Source organism: Narcine bancroftii, chromosome 3, assembly GCF_036971445.1.
Source record: "Narcine bancroftii isolate sNarBan1 chromosome 3, sNarBan1.hap1, whole genome shotgun sequence".
In the NCBI taxonomy this organism is placed as follows: Eukaryota; Metazoa; Chordata; class Chondrichthyes; order Torpediniformes; family Narcinidae; genus Narcine; species Narcine bancroftii.
In genome coordinates this window covers 124,470,478-124,486,445 of record NC_091471.1, presented here as the reverse complement: position 1 = coordinate 124,486,445, position 15,968 = coordinate 124,470,478, and the positions used below count along the sequence as shown (strand labels likewise).

Sequence of the window (15,968 nt, the reverse complement as noted above, 5' to 3'; positions counted from 1 at the left end):
TACAACATATAATTATGATCTGAAATAAACCAGCTAAAAACGTAGCTCATTACAACCTTCTCAATGGTACGTAGGAATGGAGGTTAAAAATCAGCCTCAACAACAATGCCCATAATTTATGAATAAAAATCAAACTCAGTTTATTCAGTTAGTAGCTGATCAATCATTAGATTAAGGATCCAGTGAATGGTGAGTTAATTCCCCTCAGATGCTCGTCATTAAAGGCATCCTAAATGGCTCCAAAAGACATCAATTGGAGAGAGGAAAGCCAATCAGATTTCTTGATTAATAATCAAGAAGGTCTTATGGTTGAATATGTTTTAACACCTAACAAAGCTTATACATAAATACCAATCACATGAGCAAGGCTGGTATACTAAAACTATTTGTAATGGTTTCAATAGAGTTTCAAAGACATAGACAACCCAATAAAAGAAAATATGGCTTGAGAAACTGAAGACATTTTAAAAATTGTGCTGACTTTAACTGACAGTTCAAATTGGAAGCACTGACAATTAGCTGTTCAAAGTGAAACAAATCCCAAACCCAGGCATTTGTGATCTCCAGAAGTCTGATCTTAGAGATAAATTTGTCAGTTCATCTTGTCATTAGCAGGGTCCAGCATGTGGAGAATCGCCCTCCCAGACCTGGAGCAAGGTGAAAAACCTCATTAATTTTAATGAGGTTTGTAGGCCACACAATTTGGAAACTATGGGGAAAGCAGGTTACACTTTTTAAAAGGTACTTTTTTTTTTCAATATATTTCCAGGTGTCTATAGTTAACTTGATAAAAAAAATTATTAAAATTGAGGCAGATAATTAAAGTCAGAGATATTTAGAAGAGTGATAAAAGATAAAAATGTGACTACAACTTTGCCTACTTTGAGTGATATCTCAGAATTACAATCTCTACATCATCTCTAGGCACTATCTAGTCCTTAACACTTGACTTGGTACAGGACCAACTGGATCCAACCCAGGTGGGACTGTGGGGTTTGGCTGATGTAATTTTCCATGCTAGCATATATTTTGCACATATCTCTTAATAACAGATACAAAATCCACATTTATTAACATTCTCATAACAGTTGCTACAAGTTTTAATATTAAAATATAAAAATTCTGGTACAATTTCCACAGAACCAAAAAAAAAACACAATATAGAATCATTAGAATGTAAAATGATCACACTCTCTTGCAATTTTACCTTGAAAGGTCTGTGGGCCTTCGCATTATGTAGATTCTGGGAGATTCAGTGCTATGCATTGTGAATACTACATATTGCAAATTTGAAGACTTATCATTCCAACTACAAAGAAAGAAAATATGCAGATTTTAGTTTAGTTTCCGGAAAAAATGGAAAAACAAAAGCCCCCTAAAAAAAAATGTATCCCAATAACAATTGAACAGTGAACTTACAAAGATGTTAATGAAAATCTGGGCACAACACTGTCACTGAAACAAAACAGAAACACATCGATACACTGCTTTATTAAATAACAAAGAATGGATAGTATTCAAGTAAAAACTGTAGTTGAATATGCTTCGAAACAAACACACACACAATATATTATTCAATGTAAATAATTAATTGATTAATTTAGTACTGGTGAAAATTATTTTATTGTAAAAATGGTTTACCTTGGATGTAACTTATATAGTGCCATGTAGAGAACCTGACATACTGAATTTCCAATGACTTCCTATGAAACACAAAATGATTTAAAGAAAACTCCTGATCCCATATTTGGCATTATTTTATTTTGATCGAAGAGACTTTATGTTAGAATACTTACAGCTGGTTTTTGTAGGCAAATATCAATCTGTCCTTCCACTAGCCTTTTAACATAATGTAACGATTTCTTCGGAAAATATGGAAAAAGCAAAGGGCTCTCTGAAAATAGTTTAAAATTAATAATTATGGTGGTATAATAGTTTATCATTAGCTAATAACTGCATGCAAAATTGAAAGAAAGTTTGTCCAAACAGCCAGACCTGCCTCTTTGAGTTGGTCGACAAACCCCTACTTAAACAAGAAACTGAAGGAAATTTTGTGAGGGAAAAGTTGTCAGAGGTTCCCTGTTGTGGGGATTTATTTGCTGGAAGGGCATGATTCTGTTTCAGGCTGGGATATTCTGAAGAGAAACCTCATTTTCTAAATTTATATCGGGTTGTTCAGTTATAGAGCCTCATATCAGAAGGGTGAAGTTTATTAATCATTTTGATGGTTTGGGGAACAAAAGTGAAATTCTAATTCTTCTGGCAAAATAGTATTCTGTTCTTCATATATTTTGTTTGGAAACTACGCAAAATACATGAAAAACAAATATATTTATTCCACTAGAGGGCTTTTTGGATCACTTGCTGAAAGGTGCAAGAAAAAAAATGTGACATACAGTGGAAACACAGAGATTTTAAGTGCTTTCTAAGTACCACTTTCATTCAGTTGGTTATTATGTACCAAGGAAAATTACTTTTTTGTCAGGAAGTAATTAACTGATTAACAATTTAAAACAACTGTACACATTACTTTGTGTTCATCAAGGTGAATTGATGTTTATTAGCAGAATGTATTCTATTTCAGTCGACCAATAACCAAATCAAGCAATCTTGATTCAACACAACTCCATTTATTCTGCACAACAATTATCTCTGTGGCATTCTTGTTTAGAACGTAGGAAAAGCATTAACTACATCATGGTCTGGTACAGATTTTACCTAAATCTTGCATGCACAGAACCTCATCTACCACAAACATGAAAGAGAACTTCTGTACCTTTAAGATGAACACTGTTTTGTAAGAAAGAAAACCATGGATTTCCTTCTGTCTCTGGAGGAGTTACTAAGTCATCATCTTCATCTTTTAAATACTGCAAAACAAATTTCATTTTTGCATAGTTAAACAACTTCAGTTTAATTCTGAAATACTTGTCTGGAGAGGAGTGATATATATACACATGCAAATAATTTTTATTCTTTGAATGTTAACCAAAATCGCAGTTCAACAGCAACGATTTCAATTTCAGTAACACTCAATATTAAATCTTCCTCAAGGGTCAACTGCAGTGATTCTGCAACTTAGCAATCCTTTATCTCAGATATAAATCCATTTTTTTTTAAAAAGAAACATTATTTTCTTTTTTTTAAATTTTTTTTTATTTTTCACACCATAAACCACATTGACCATGATACATACATTTTCCTTTTCAAATATATAGTGTCATTTTCTCCCCCCCCTCCTCCCATCCCACCCTCCCTACCTCCCCCCCCATCCATTTAAAGTACAAAATCTAAGATACATTAAACCAGTCAAACAATGTTGTCATTCAATAAAAATAAACAAGAAATTCCACTGAGTCAATTCTTTTCATTTCCTTCTCCTTTTGTTAATTTAGGTAGTGAATGTCCCTGGTAGGTTTTCTCTATTGTGTTTCATGTAAGACTCCCATATTTGTTCAAATATTTCCATATTATTTCTTAAATTATATGTTATTTTTTCTAATGGAATACATTTATTCATTTCTATATACCATTGTTGTATTTTCAAATTATCTTCCAATTTCCAGGTTGACATAATACATTTTTTTGCTACGGCTAGAGCTATCTTAACAAATCTTTTTTGTGCACCATCCAAATCAAGTCCAAATTCTTTGTTTTTTATGTTACTTAGGAGGAAGATCTCTGGATTTTTTGGTATATTGTTTTCTGTAATTTTATTTAATATTTGGTTTAGATCTTCCCAAAATTTTTCTACTTTCTCACATGTCCAGATTGCATGAATTGTTGTTCCCATTTCTTTTTTACATCGAAAACATCTATCAGATACTGTTGGGTCCCATTTATTTAACTTTTGAGATGTAATGTATAGTCTGTGTATCCAGTTATATTGTATCATACGTAACCTCGTATTTATTGTATTTCTCATCGTTCCAGAACATAATTTCTCCCATGTTTCCTTTTTTATCTCTATATTTAAATCTTGTTCCCATTTTTGTTTAGTTTTACCATTTGTTTCCTCATTCTCCTTTTCTTGCAGTTTAATATACATATTTGTTATAAATCTTTTGATTATCATTGTATCTGTAATCACATATTCAAAGTTACTTCCCTCTGGTAACCTCAGACTGCTTCCTAATTTGTCCTTCAAGTAGGATCTCAATTGGTAATATGCCAGCACTGTATCTTGAGTTATATTGTATTTATCTTTCATTTGTTCAAAGGATAATAATCTATTTCCTGAAAAACAATTTTCTATTCTTTTGATCCCTTTTTTCTCCCATTCTCTAAAGGAAAGGTTATCTATTGTAAAAGGGAGTAACTTATTTTGCATCAATATTAGTTTTGGTAATTGGTAATTTGTTTTATTCCTTTCTACGTGAATCTTTTTCCAAATATTGAGTAGATGGTGTAATACTGGAGAACTCCTACGTTGTACCAATTTTTCGTCCCATTTATATAATATGTGTTCAGGTATCTTTTCCCCTATTTTATCTAATTCTAATCTAGTCCAATCTGGCTTTTCCCTTGTTTGATAAAAATCTGATAGGTACCTTAATTGTGCGGCTCTATAATAATTTTTAAAGTTTGGCAGTTGTAAGCCTCCTTGATTATACCATTCTGTTAATTTATCTAGTGCTATCCTCGGTTTCCCCACTTTCCATAAAAATTTCTTATTATTTTGTTTAACTCCTTGAAGAATTTCTCTGTCAAGTGTATTGGCAATGCCTGAAATAGGTATAATATCCTTGGGAAAATGTTCATTTTAATACAGTTTATCCTTCCTATTAGTGTTAATGGTAAATCTTTCCAATCCTCTAAATCGTCCTGTAATTTTTTCATTAGTGGATAATAATTGAGTTTATATAGATGGCCGAGATTTTTATTTATTTATTTATCTAGGTATCTTATTGCTTGCATTTGCCATCTGAATGGTGATTCCTTCTTAAATTTTGAGAAATCCGCATTATTCATTGGCATTGCTTCACTTTTATTTACGTTAATCTTGTAATCCGACACTTCTCCATATTCCTTCAATTTCTTATATAATTCTTTTATTGATAGTTCTGGTTCTGTTAAGTATACTATAACATCATCCGCAAATAAACTGATTTTATATTCCTTATCTTTTATTTTTATCCCTTTTATATTATTTTCTGTTCTTATCAATTCTGCTAGTGGTTCTATAGCTAACGCGAACAATAAGGGTGATAGTGGGCATCCCTGCCGTGTTGACCTGCTTAAGTTAAATTGCTTTGATATATATCCATTTACTGTCACTTTCGCCAATGGCCCCTTATATAATGCTTTAATCCAATTAATATACTTCTCTGGTAAACTGAATTTTTGCAATACTTTGAATAAATAAATCCATTCTACTCTGTCAAAGGCCTTCTCTGCGTCTAAAGCAACTGCTACTGTTGGCGCTTTACTCCCTTCTACTGCATGAATTAAGTTAATAAATTTACAAATATTGTCTGTTGTGCGTCTTTTTTTAATATATCCAGTTTGGTCTAAATTTACCATTTTAGGTACATGTTCTGCTAATCTGTTTGCTAATAGTTTAGCTATTATCTTATAATCTGTGTTAAGTAATGATATTGGTCTATATGACGCTGGTGCGAGTGGATCTTTTCCTTGCTTTAGTATTACTGTAATTATTGCTGTTTTACATGAATATGGTAAGCTTTGTGTTTTATCAATCTGGTTGATTACTTCCAGGAGGGGAGGAATTAATAAATCTTTAAATGTTTTATAGAATTCTATTGGGAATCCATCCTCTCCTGGTGTTTTATTATTTGGTAATTTTTTTATCTCTTGTATTTCTACTATTTCAAATGGTTCTGTTAATTTATTTTGTTCCTCTATTTGTAATTTTGGTAGTTCAATTTTGGTTAAAAATTCATCTATTTTCCCTTCTTTCCCTTCGTTTTCAGTTTGGTATAATTGTTCATAGAATTCTCTAAAGTTTTCCTTGATCTCCGTTGGATTACATGTGATTTGTCTTTTTTCCTTGATGCCAATACCATTTTCTTAGCTTGTTCTGTCTTAAGCTGCCATGCTAGAATTTTGTGCGTTTTTTTCCCCTAATTCATAATATTTCTGTTTTGTCTTCATTATGTTCTTCTTCACCTTATAAGTTTGTAGTGTTTCATATTTTATTTTTTCATCTGCCAATTCTCTTCTTTTAGTTGTATCTTCCTTCATTGCTAATTCTTTTTCTATGTTTACTATTTCCCTTTCCAACTGCTGTTTCCTGATTATAGTCCTTCTTCATCTTGGTTACATAACTTATTATTTGCCCTCTAATGAACGCTTTCATTGCATCCCATAGTATAAACTTATCTTTCACTGATTCCGTATTTATTTCAAAGTACATTTTAATTTGTCTTTCAATTAATTCTCTAAAATCCTGCCTTTTAAGTAGCATGGAGTTTAATCTCCATCTATACATTCTTGGAGGGCTGTCCTCTAACTCTATTGTCAATATCAAGGGTGAATGGTCCGATAATATTCTAGCTTTATATTCTGCTTTTCTTACTTTATCTTGCATATGAGCTGATAACAAAAATAGGTCTATTCTTGAGTATGTTTTATGTCTACCTGAGTAATATGAATATTCGTTTTCATTTGGGTGTTGTTTCCTCCATATATCCAAAAGTTGCATTTCTTCCATCGATTTAATTATAAATTTGGTTACTTTGTTCTTTCTGTTAATTTTTTTCCCAGTTTTGTCCATATTTGTATCCAAATTCAGGTTGAAATCCCCTCCTATTAATATGTTCCCTTGCGTATCTGCTATCTTCAAAAAAATATCTTGCATAAACTTTTGATCTTCTTCGTTAGGTGAATATACATTGAGTAGATTCCAAAACTCCGAATATATCTGACATTTTATCATTACATATCTCCCTGCTGGATCTATTATTTCCTCTTCTATTTTAATTGGCACATTTTTACTAATTAATATAGCTACTCCTCTTGCTTTTGAATTATACGACGCTGCAGTTACGTGTCCTACCCAATCTCTCTTTAATTTCTTGTGCTCCAATTCAGTTAAATGTGTTTCTTGCACAAATGCTATATCAATTTTTTCTTTTTTCAATAAATTTAGCAGTTTCTTCCTTTTAATTTGGTTATGTATTCCATTAATATTTAAAGTCATATAGTTCAGCGTAGCCATTTCATATTTTGTTTATCTTCCCTTTCCGTTTCTCCATCACCTTTCCTTCTTATCCATTTCTGCTTTCTTGTTTTGAACACTTTATAAGACATTTCTAAAACATCAAACATTTTCCTTATTCTCCTATTTAAAACTTCTTTAACCCCATTCTCCCCTCCCCCTCCTGAGTTGCCCTTTATCCCTTGTCGGGCAACCACATCTCCCCTCTCCATTTGGATTTGCGAATTCACTCGCAAACGTCAACTGATTTTGCAGTGACCGTAACTCCCAGCCACCCAAAAAAGATTTCAATTTTCATATGTAACAAAGGTCACTCTTTTAATTCCCTCCTTATTCCCTCTATTCCCTTTCCCTCCCTTATTAATTCTTATCTGTACTCTATATATTTTCCTCTAAATACGGATATATTCATGTATACACACTCTTTGGCTTGGCTTCGCGGACGAAGATTTATGGAGGGGGTAAAAAATCCACGTCAGCTGCAGGCTCGTTTGTGGCTGACAAGTCCGATGCGGGACAGGCAGACACGATTGCAGCGGTTGCAAGGGAAAATTGGTTGGTTGGGGTTGGGTGTTGGGTTTTTCCTCCTTTGCCTTTTGTCAGTGAGGTGGGCTCTGCGGTCTTCTTCAAAGGAGGTTGCTGCCCGCCAAACTGTGAGGCGCCAAGATGCACGGTTTGAGGCGTTATCAGCCCACTGGCGGTGGTCAATGTGGCAGGCACCAAGAGATTTCTTTAGGCAGTCCTTGTACCTTTTCTTTGGTGCACCTCTGTCACGGTGGCCAGTGGAGAGCTCGCCATATAACACGATCTTGGGAAGGCGATGGTCCTCCATTCTGGAGACGTGACCCACCCAGCGCAGCTGGATCTTCAGCAGCGTGGACTCGATGCTGTCGACCTCTGCCATCTCGAGTACTTCGACGTTAGGGATGAAAGCGCTCCAATAGATGTTGAGGATGGAGCGGAGACAACGCTGGTGGAAGCGTTCTAGGAGCCGTAGGTGGTGCCGGTAGAGGACCCATGATTCGGAGCCGAACAGGAGTGTGGGTATGACAACGGCTCTGTATACGCTTATCTTTGTGAGGTTTTTCAGTTGGTTGTTTTTCCAGACTCTTTTGTGTAGTCTTCCAAAGGCGCTATTTGCCTTGGCGAGTCTGTTGTCTATCTCATTGTCGATCCTTGCATCTGATGAAATGGTGCAGCCGAGATAGGTAAACTGGTTGACCGTTTTGAGTTTTGTGTGCCCGATGGAGATGTGGGGGGGCTGGTAGTCATGGTATATATATATATATATATACACACACATATACCTCTTTACACACATACATATAGATCGTGGTCATTTTTACTCTCATTACATGTCTTCATCTCTCTGTTTGTTTTGTAGTTGTTCTGCAAATTTCCTTGCTTCCTCTGGATCCGAGAATAGTCTGTTTTGTTGCCCTGGAATAACTATTTTAAGTACATCTGGGTACTTTAACATAAATTTATATCCTTTTTTCCATAAGATCGTTTTTGCTGTATTGAACTCCTTCCTCTTCTTCAGGAGTTCAAAACATGTCTGGATAGAAAATTTTTTTTTGACCTTTGTATTCCAGTGGCTTTTTGTCCTCTCTTACTTTCTTCATTGCTTTCTCCAATATATTTTCTCTTGTTGTATATCTTAAGAATTTTACTAAAATGGATCTTGGTTTTTGCTGTGGTTGTGGTTTCGGGGTAATGTTCTATGTGCCCTCTCTATTTCCATTTCTTCCTGTAATTCTGGTCTTCCTAGGACCCTGGGGATCCAATCTTTTATAAATTCTCTCATATTCTTGCCTTCTTCATCTTCCTTAAGGCCCACTATCTTTATATTATTTCTTCTATTATAGTTTTCTATTATATCTATCTTCTGAGCAAACAGCTCATGTGCCTCTTTAACTTTTTTATTAGATTCTTCTAATTTCTCTTTTAATTCCTCTACTTCCATTTCTACAATTATTTCTCATTCTTCCATATTTTCCACTCTTTTTCCTATCTCTGACATGGTCTTTTCCATTTTGTTCATTTTTTCTTCTGCATTCTTAATTCTTCTTTTTATCTCATTAAATTCTTGTAATTGCCATTCTTTCACTGATTCCATATATTCTTTAAAAAAAGATACATCCATTGTCTTGCCTTTCTCTTCTTCTTCCACTTCTTTCTGTTCTTCTTCTTCTTCTTCCTCTGGATTGACCATCTGTTGTTTCCTTGTTTTCTTTTTACCCTCTTCTTTCTTGTTGTCGTTATTGTCTGTGTTCTGCACCTGCTGCTGTGCTGCAGGTGTCTCTCTCAGCTGTGGAGATTGACTCCGCAGCTGTTCCCCCTCCCGTCAATGTGTTTTTCTTCATGCGCGGTTGCGCACTTTTACTCGGCTCTGCGAGCCATTTTTGTAGTCCTGAGCCCGGGACTTCCACTGACCTGCGGGAGCGGGCTTCTCTCTCCGCGGCAGGCCTCTTCGGACAGGTAAGGCCTTCACCTTCTTCTTCCGACATTCTTTCTTCCTCTTTTCTTCCCGTTATTTTTGACTTTTCTCTCTTCGCTGCCATTTTCTTCTCACCTTTATTTTTACTTTATTATAAATTTTAATCTTGTACCTTTGTGCTTTGTGTGTTTTTTCTAAAAAACTTTTCGGGAGAGGGCTGCAATTCCCTGACCGGCCACTACTCCATCACGTGACTCCTCCCAAAATAAACATTATTTTCAAGTTGAAAATAGAAAACAATTAATTTACATTTAAAATTCTTCAATGTTTAAAAAAAATGAAGTAAAGTCTGTCTGGGCAATGTCTGACCAAATATACAATGGTTCAGAAATCACGATCGGAGAACAGGACATAGCGGACGTATCTCTTGGATCTGAGCTTGCTCAATTCGCTCAGTGATCCTCTCCATCACAGCTCTGTTTGTCATTACTGCAAAATGCTTCTCGTCACCTACATTGTCAGAACTGCTGCCACAGACTGAAGGAACTCTATGAACATCCAGCAGAAATGTTTCAGAAAATTAGCCCGAGTCCATTTCTCCAGGCACCATGTTCCAGTACAAAATTAGTGATGTTTGAACCTGTGGCCTAGCAGGTGAAAATGTGCTGTAACAATTATTCTAATGCAGAAATACCACAGCACCAAATGTTGCTGTTATGGAATGGTTTAATTACCCTGGCACCCATGCCACTTCTAATAACCTGTCATCAGTATATAATATGGTGTTCGCACAACATCCAAATCACAGAACGTATCATGGATGTTAAGCGATGTATGATTGTATTAAGCCACAAAAAAATGTAAAAAGGCATACCTGACCAACTCTCTCGACATTAAAATATTGACCTTTTTGATCATAAAGTTCTGGTGCCTTGAAGAATTGAGAAAGAAACCATGATTGAAAACTGTGACAATATAGGTGACAACTTCTTAAGAAAGCAAGAAGAAGACTGTTATATACATCATATTCCAAAACAAGTTTCATGTGCAAAAATCATATATGCATGTTTTTCATTTGAAAAATTTACTTAATCTACTGCACTAGTTGAATATATCTTATAGGCGTGAATCTTCACATTTCTTGACAGCTTTTCAATCTTTCAGAATTAGGATTTTGTATTAATCCAGCAAAAGAACTGGGTGACTTTTCAGAGATCCAGGTTGTTGGTTGTTTTGTTAAGTTGATTCACCTCATCTCCCTCTATACAATACCTAATTTTAAATTGTTCCTTCAGATTTTTGGCTGCAGGTGCAGTTAGTATGGATGATGGTGCAGTTAGTAGAGCCTGCTGCCTCAGAATCAGAATCAGGTTTATTGTTATAAACACGTTATGAAATTAGTTGTTTTGCGGCAGTAGTATTGAGCATCACAGGTGGAAAACTGCAATTCTGAAAATTATTAATTTAAAAAAATTAATAATTTGTGCAAAAAAGGGAAAAAGTGAGGAAGTGTTCAGAGGCTCATCGTCCATTCAGAAATCGGATGGTGGAGGGCAAGAAGTTGTTGTTTTGTAATTTTGGGTTCAGGCTCCCGTACCTCCTTCCTGATGGTAGCAGTGAGAAAAGGGCAGGGCTTGTGTGGTGAGTGTCCTTGATGATAGACCCATCAGCAACCTGGCAACCCGGACCTCCGAATGGTCCAATTTCTTCTCACATTGCAAAGACGAGTAGGATGATAGGTTAATTGCCCCCTAGTGCATAGAGTGGTAAAATATGGGGAGCTGGTTGGAGTAAGGGGAGAATAAAATGGGATTAGTGTAGTATTAGCATAAATGGATGCTTGTTGATATGTTTGATGGCATCAAAAGGTCTGGTTTCCGTTGTGTAACTGCATTTGATCCATGTATTAAACAAATTAAACTGAGTATGTCGAGACAGCATTAGAAGCTTTACTAAAATCCAGGTGGATCTTGAGGTTGACCATAATTTAGGTGAAATGGAAAACCATTCAATAAGTTCTCCATAACTTTCAGATTGTTCAATATTCACAATTAATATCCTATGAAAAAAGGGATAAAAATGGTCGGTGGAATAAATATAACAGATGGCTTTAGGCAATAGTACTTAAAATGATTAACTCTATCCACCTGAAAGGAATTAAATGAGTATCAAAAACTCTTTATCTCGTTTCCTGAAACAAGCATGTAGTATTAAGTTACCCATCACTAAAATGCCAAGACAACTAACTGGCTTTAATCCAGGGCTTCACGAATAGACATTTCTTTATGGCATAAAAACTATATATAAAATGCTGGCTATGTTTCTGCAGGTGGCATTTACTTGTTTTTGTTTGTATTGAAATGACTGAAGCTCTAGCCTTTTGTCAAGACCCTGAACTTTGTTTCCATGCCACTGATTCTGCTCCTCTTCCAGATAGCTATTGGACATTAAACCAGATAATGCTTAACTTCAGTCTTACACATGGAAGCCAGTTCAGAAAATATATTCATGAAAACTCCAAGACTGACTCCTTCCATGCCTGTTAACATGCTCGACACTAGCCATGTGCCAGCTCAACTGATCCTGAAATCCTATCATGCCTTTCACTATTCCAACAAACTCTTACACTATCCACCTTGCCTCATGCTAAACTGTAGCAGCCTGTATACTAAAAGTATCCAAGCTCTCAGCATCCCATTCACATCCTCTATGTGGTCACTAACCTGTCCAATTTCAAATTTTAGATCGACAAATTTCAAATCCTCTATAGCAGGGGTGTCAAACTCAAATTCACGGAGGGCCAAAATTAAAAACTTGGACTAAGTCGAGGGCCGAACTAAATATTTATTGAAAATTTTCAACAACATATGCATGTTTTCTCTTCTTTCAACATATGTAATGTTAAACTTTTTCTTATTAAAATAAATGTTTAATAATAGTCTTTCCAGAAGCATTAACAAATGAGAAATAAAATATTCAATAAATAATATTTCTCTATAGAGGATTTGTCAAATGTTGCTAGTGTGCTGTCGAATAGTAAAATCTGAGGGCTATTGAGAATGTGGGAGAATAACATGATTCCTGAAAAAATCAAATGGGTGACTGATTGTGGGCATGAACTCTAGCAGGGTTATTTGCCATGCCCTTTTTCCATTGCTACAGATATCCTTTGATTTACACACTTTTCAAGTTTTATGCCTAATGAGCTTGTATCCAGGTGCAGGACCATTTTTAACCAGGAATATATTTATCACTGTGACATGAAACTATTGGAAGATCGTTTTATCCTGAGATTAAAGTTCATAATCCTTACTCAGGCCTGTGTGCGGGAGGGCGGGGTTTGCGGGTGATCGGGTTGGACAACGACAGTGCGGGGGCATCGGCTCTCGCTGCAGGGCGGCATCTCGGCGGATCAGCGGCCCCGTCACCGTGAGTCGCGGGTCGGCCTGCGGCAGGGAGGGGGAGTGGGCAACGGTCCTGGCGAGGTCAGTCCCCCCTGAGTTTCTGCCGGACCCCCCTTGACCTGCTGAGTTTCTCCCGGACCCCCCTTGACCTGCTGAGTTCCTGCCGGATCCCCCTTGACCTTCTGAGTTTCTCCCGGACCCCTCCCCCTTGACCTGCTGAGTTTCTCTCGGACCCCCCTTTGACCTACTGAGTTTCTCCCGGATCCCCCTATGACCTGCTGAGTTTCTCCCGGACCCCCTTTGATCTGCTGAGTTTCTCCCTTCTGGTGTTTTTATGAGAACCACAGACTTTCGCTCATACATTGATGAGGGGGATCAAGGGCCAAACATTGTCAGGTACCTCTCTGCTGGATAAAGGATACGGTTTAACCCGCTGAGTTTCTCCAGTGTTGGGTTTTCACGAGGTAGAGTCAAAGGGCCGAAGGGCCTGTTTCTGATCTGTAATGTTCTACGGACCCTGCTCTTCTTTCCGTGCCGGTGTCCCAGGACCTTTCCAGGGCAGTCTCCGCGCTCAGGACCGCGCTGGGATCCCGGTCAGCGGTGGAGGAGCAGGTGAGCGCGGCTAATCCCGATCCAGCCCACGCCACTCCCGAGATTGGCGGGGGGGTTCCACCCTACCTGCCCGACCAGCATCGCTCTCTACGTGTACTCCGGGCATCCGCTGCTGGTCCGGTGGGAAGGCGCAGGGCGGCCGGTGGCCGGCGCCCCCATCGCCCGGCGGGGAGCCCCAATCTTCCCTCCGGCGTCCAGACTCCATCTGCAGCTCCAAGAAACGCTGTGCCACTGGGGTTCCGGGCGCTGGGAAGCGGCCTTGGCTTCCCCTGACACCTGCCAGGCTGCGCTGCGGTGGAGGGGTGGACGGGGGGACACGACAGCGTGTTTATAAAAACACCCACCACTACTTTTCAAGGACCAGGATTTTTCTCTCGCTCTCTCACCCTGGGACACAGCAGTTATTGTGCATGCGCTATACTGGCGCGGAGGCCAGCGGGCCACCTCTAATACATTTTTGATATGATTCTTGCGGGCCAAATATAATTATAACGCGGGCCAGAGTTTGACATGTGTGCTCTATAGCCTTGTCTGTCTACAATCTCTGTAACGCTTTTCAGCTCTATCATCTTCCAAGATCATTCTCTCCTAAATTCTCTCATCATATTAAAAAAAAACGGTAGTGCTGCCAGAGCTGCTGTAATGGCAGCGATGCTGCAGGAGGCAAGGACACGGTACTGTTCCGCAGGGTCCAACTGCCCAGTCCAAAGGTGGCGGCTTCGTACAAGCTTTAAAAGGCCTGTTAAAGGAGCCAAAGGTGTTTTTAAATTAAAATCATGCAACTGTGGCGTCTGTACCCAAGATATCGGCACCTATGCTTGGCAGCAGTCACAAGGGTTTGAAGACTCTGAAAGAACATAGGACCAACGCAGGGCACCAGAAATAGGGAGAACACCCCCCCCCCACTGAGAAGGAAAAGTAGAAATGACAACCCTACAAGATGACGACCTTGGCAGCAGACCTGCGAGGGGCTCAGAGACTGAAGGACTCTCACAGGGTGCAGGTGATCAGCCATTTGCACTCGAGGAACTCACAGGAACTGGGATTCATAAGGGTGCTGAGGGCAAGAAGGATTGATCAAGGGCCTTAGGCACTGAAGGCTTCCCAATCACGTTGGAACTTTGGAAATGGAGTTCGAGTTGCCAATGGATCGAACTTGGGTCTGTGCAGTTGCAGAGGCTGAAGGAACACTGGAGACAAACCCAGACACTCAGCATTTCTGAAGAGACTCAATTTTGCTACTCTTTCTCTCTTACTTGCCAATACTAATGTCGTCTCTGCCTCGGCAGGAGAACAATTTGTGTAATATTACATGACAATAAAGGAATCTTGAATAAATAACACTCACCTTCAAATCTATGCCATTGGTCAACCTTTTGTTTATTTGTCCAATACAATTTATTCAGACCAACACCATTTACTTTTGATTATGCTCCTGTGAAATGTTAACTGCACAACATAAAATGCAAGCTCTGGTGTTTTCCCCTCTCTCCAATTAATAATGTTAATTGTGAGGAATATACTGAAAAAGGAATATACTGAAAAAGGAATAACTGAATCAGAATTTATTGTCATGGACGAGTCATGAAATTTGGTGATACTGAAAACTTACCTCTTTAAAGTGTTCAGACAGGAAATCAGCCACAAAGGATACATCTCTGTGTGTCATCTGTATTTTAAAATGAAGTTATCAATGAACTGAAGGACCCCTAAGTTTCCATTTGATTTAGTAAATCTCAATAATTTCACCATTTTGATCAACAAGTTTCATAAAGATGGTTCTAAACCAATTATTTTCATTCATACATTTGTAGTTATATGTCTACATTGTAGTGTCATTCAGAACCAGAGTAGCCCTTTGCATCTGCTCTGTCATTTAACTGGATCAAGACTAATCTGTACTCTAAGCTGACTTTCTTTGCTTTATTCTGTATTCCTTGATATACTTACCTAATATAAAATTCTAAAATATGATGGAGCATGAATTTCAGTTCTATTTGTTATTATATTTGGGAATAAGTAATGTTTGCTGCTGAGTAATAAATTCAGCTAACATTTTTTTATGAAATAGAATGCTACCTAACCCACTCATTTTCTTCTAAAACCAGAAATTATTGTAACTTAGTGAAGTCAATGAAGACACACCATGTAATCACAGCTATATTGCCTTCCTTTCTACTTCCACAAAGTACAAGTGTGTTCTGATGAAGGACTGCAGCCTAAAATTTAAACTATCTTTTCACAGGTTAATCAATCATATTTCGCAAGTATTTTGAATTTTTTCAAATGTATATTTTTTAAATTTTAGACTGGCTAAAAATGTAGAAGCAAC

General features: G+C 37.5%; 1 protein-coding gene across 1 annotated transcript in view; it reads right to left on the bottom strand.

The window, feature by feature from the left end:
• anapc4 (anaphase promoting complex subunit 4) overlaps positions 1–15,968 on the bottom strand; it is a 121,565-nt gene that overhangs the window by 17,132 nt on the left and 88,465 nt on the right. Inside the window, exons 19-25 of the mRNA XM_069925028.1 lie at positions 15,249–15,305; positions 10,495–10,551; positions 2,777–2,870; positions 1,797–1,894; positions 1,642–1,703; positions 1,420–1,455; positions 1,208–1,309 (exon numbers count right to left, since the gene is read on the bottom strand). Coding sequence (XP_069781129.1) covers positions 1,208–1,309; positions 1,420–1,455; positions 1,642–1,703; positions 1,797–1,894; positions 2,777–2,870; positions 10,495–10,551; positions 15,249–15,305 — 506 coding nt within the window. The remainder of the gene's footprint in view (positions 1–1,207; positions 1,310–1,419; positions 1,456–1,641; positions 1,704–1,796; positions 1,895–2,776; positions 2,871–10,494; positions 10,552–15,248; positions 15,306–15,968) is intronic.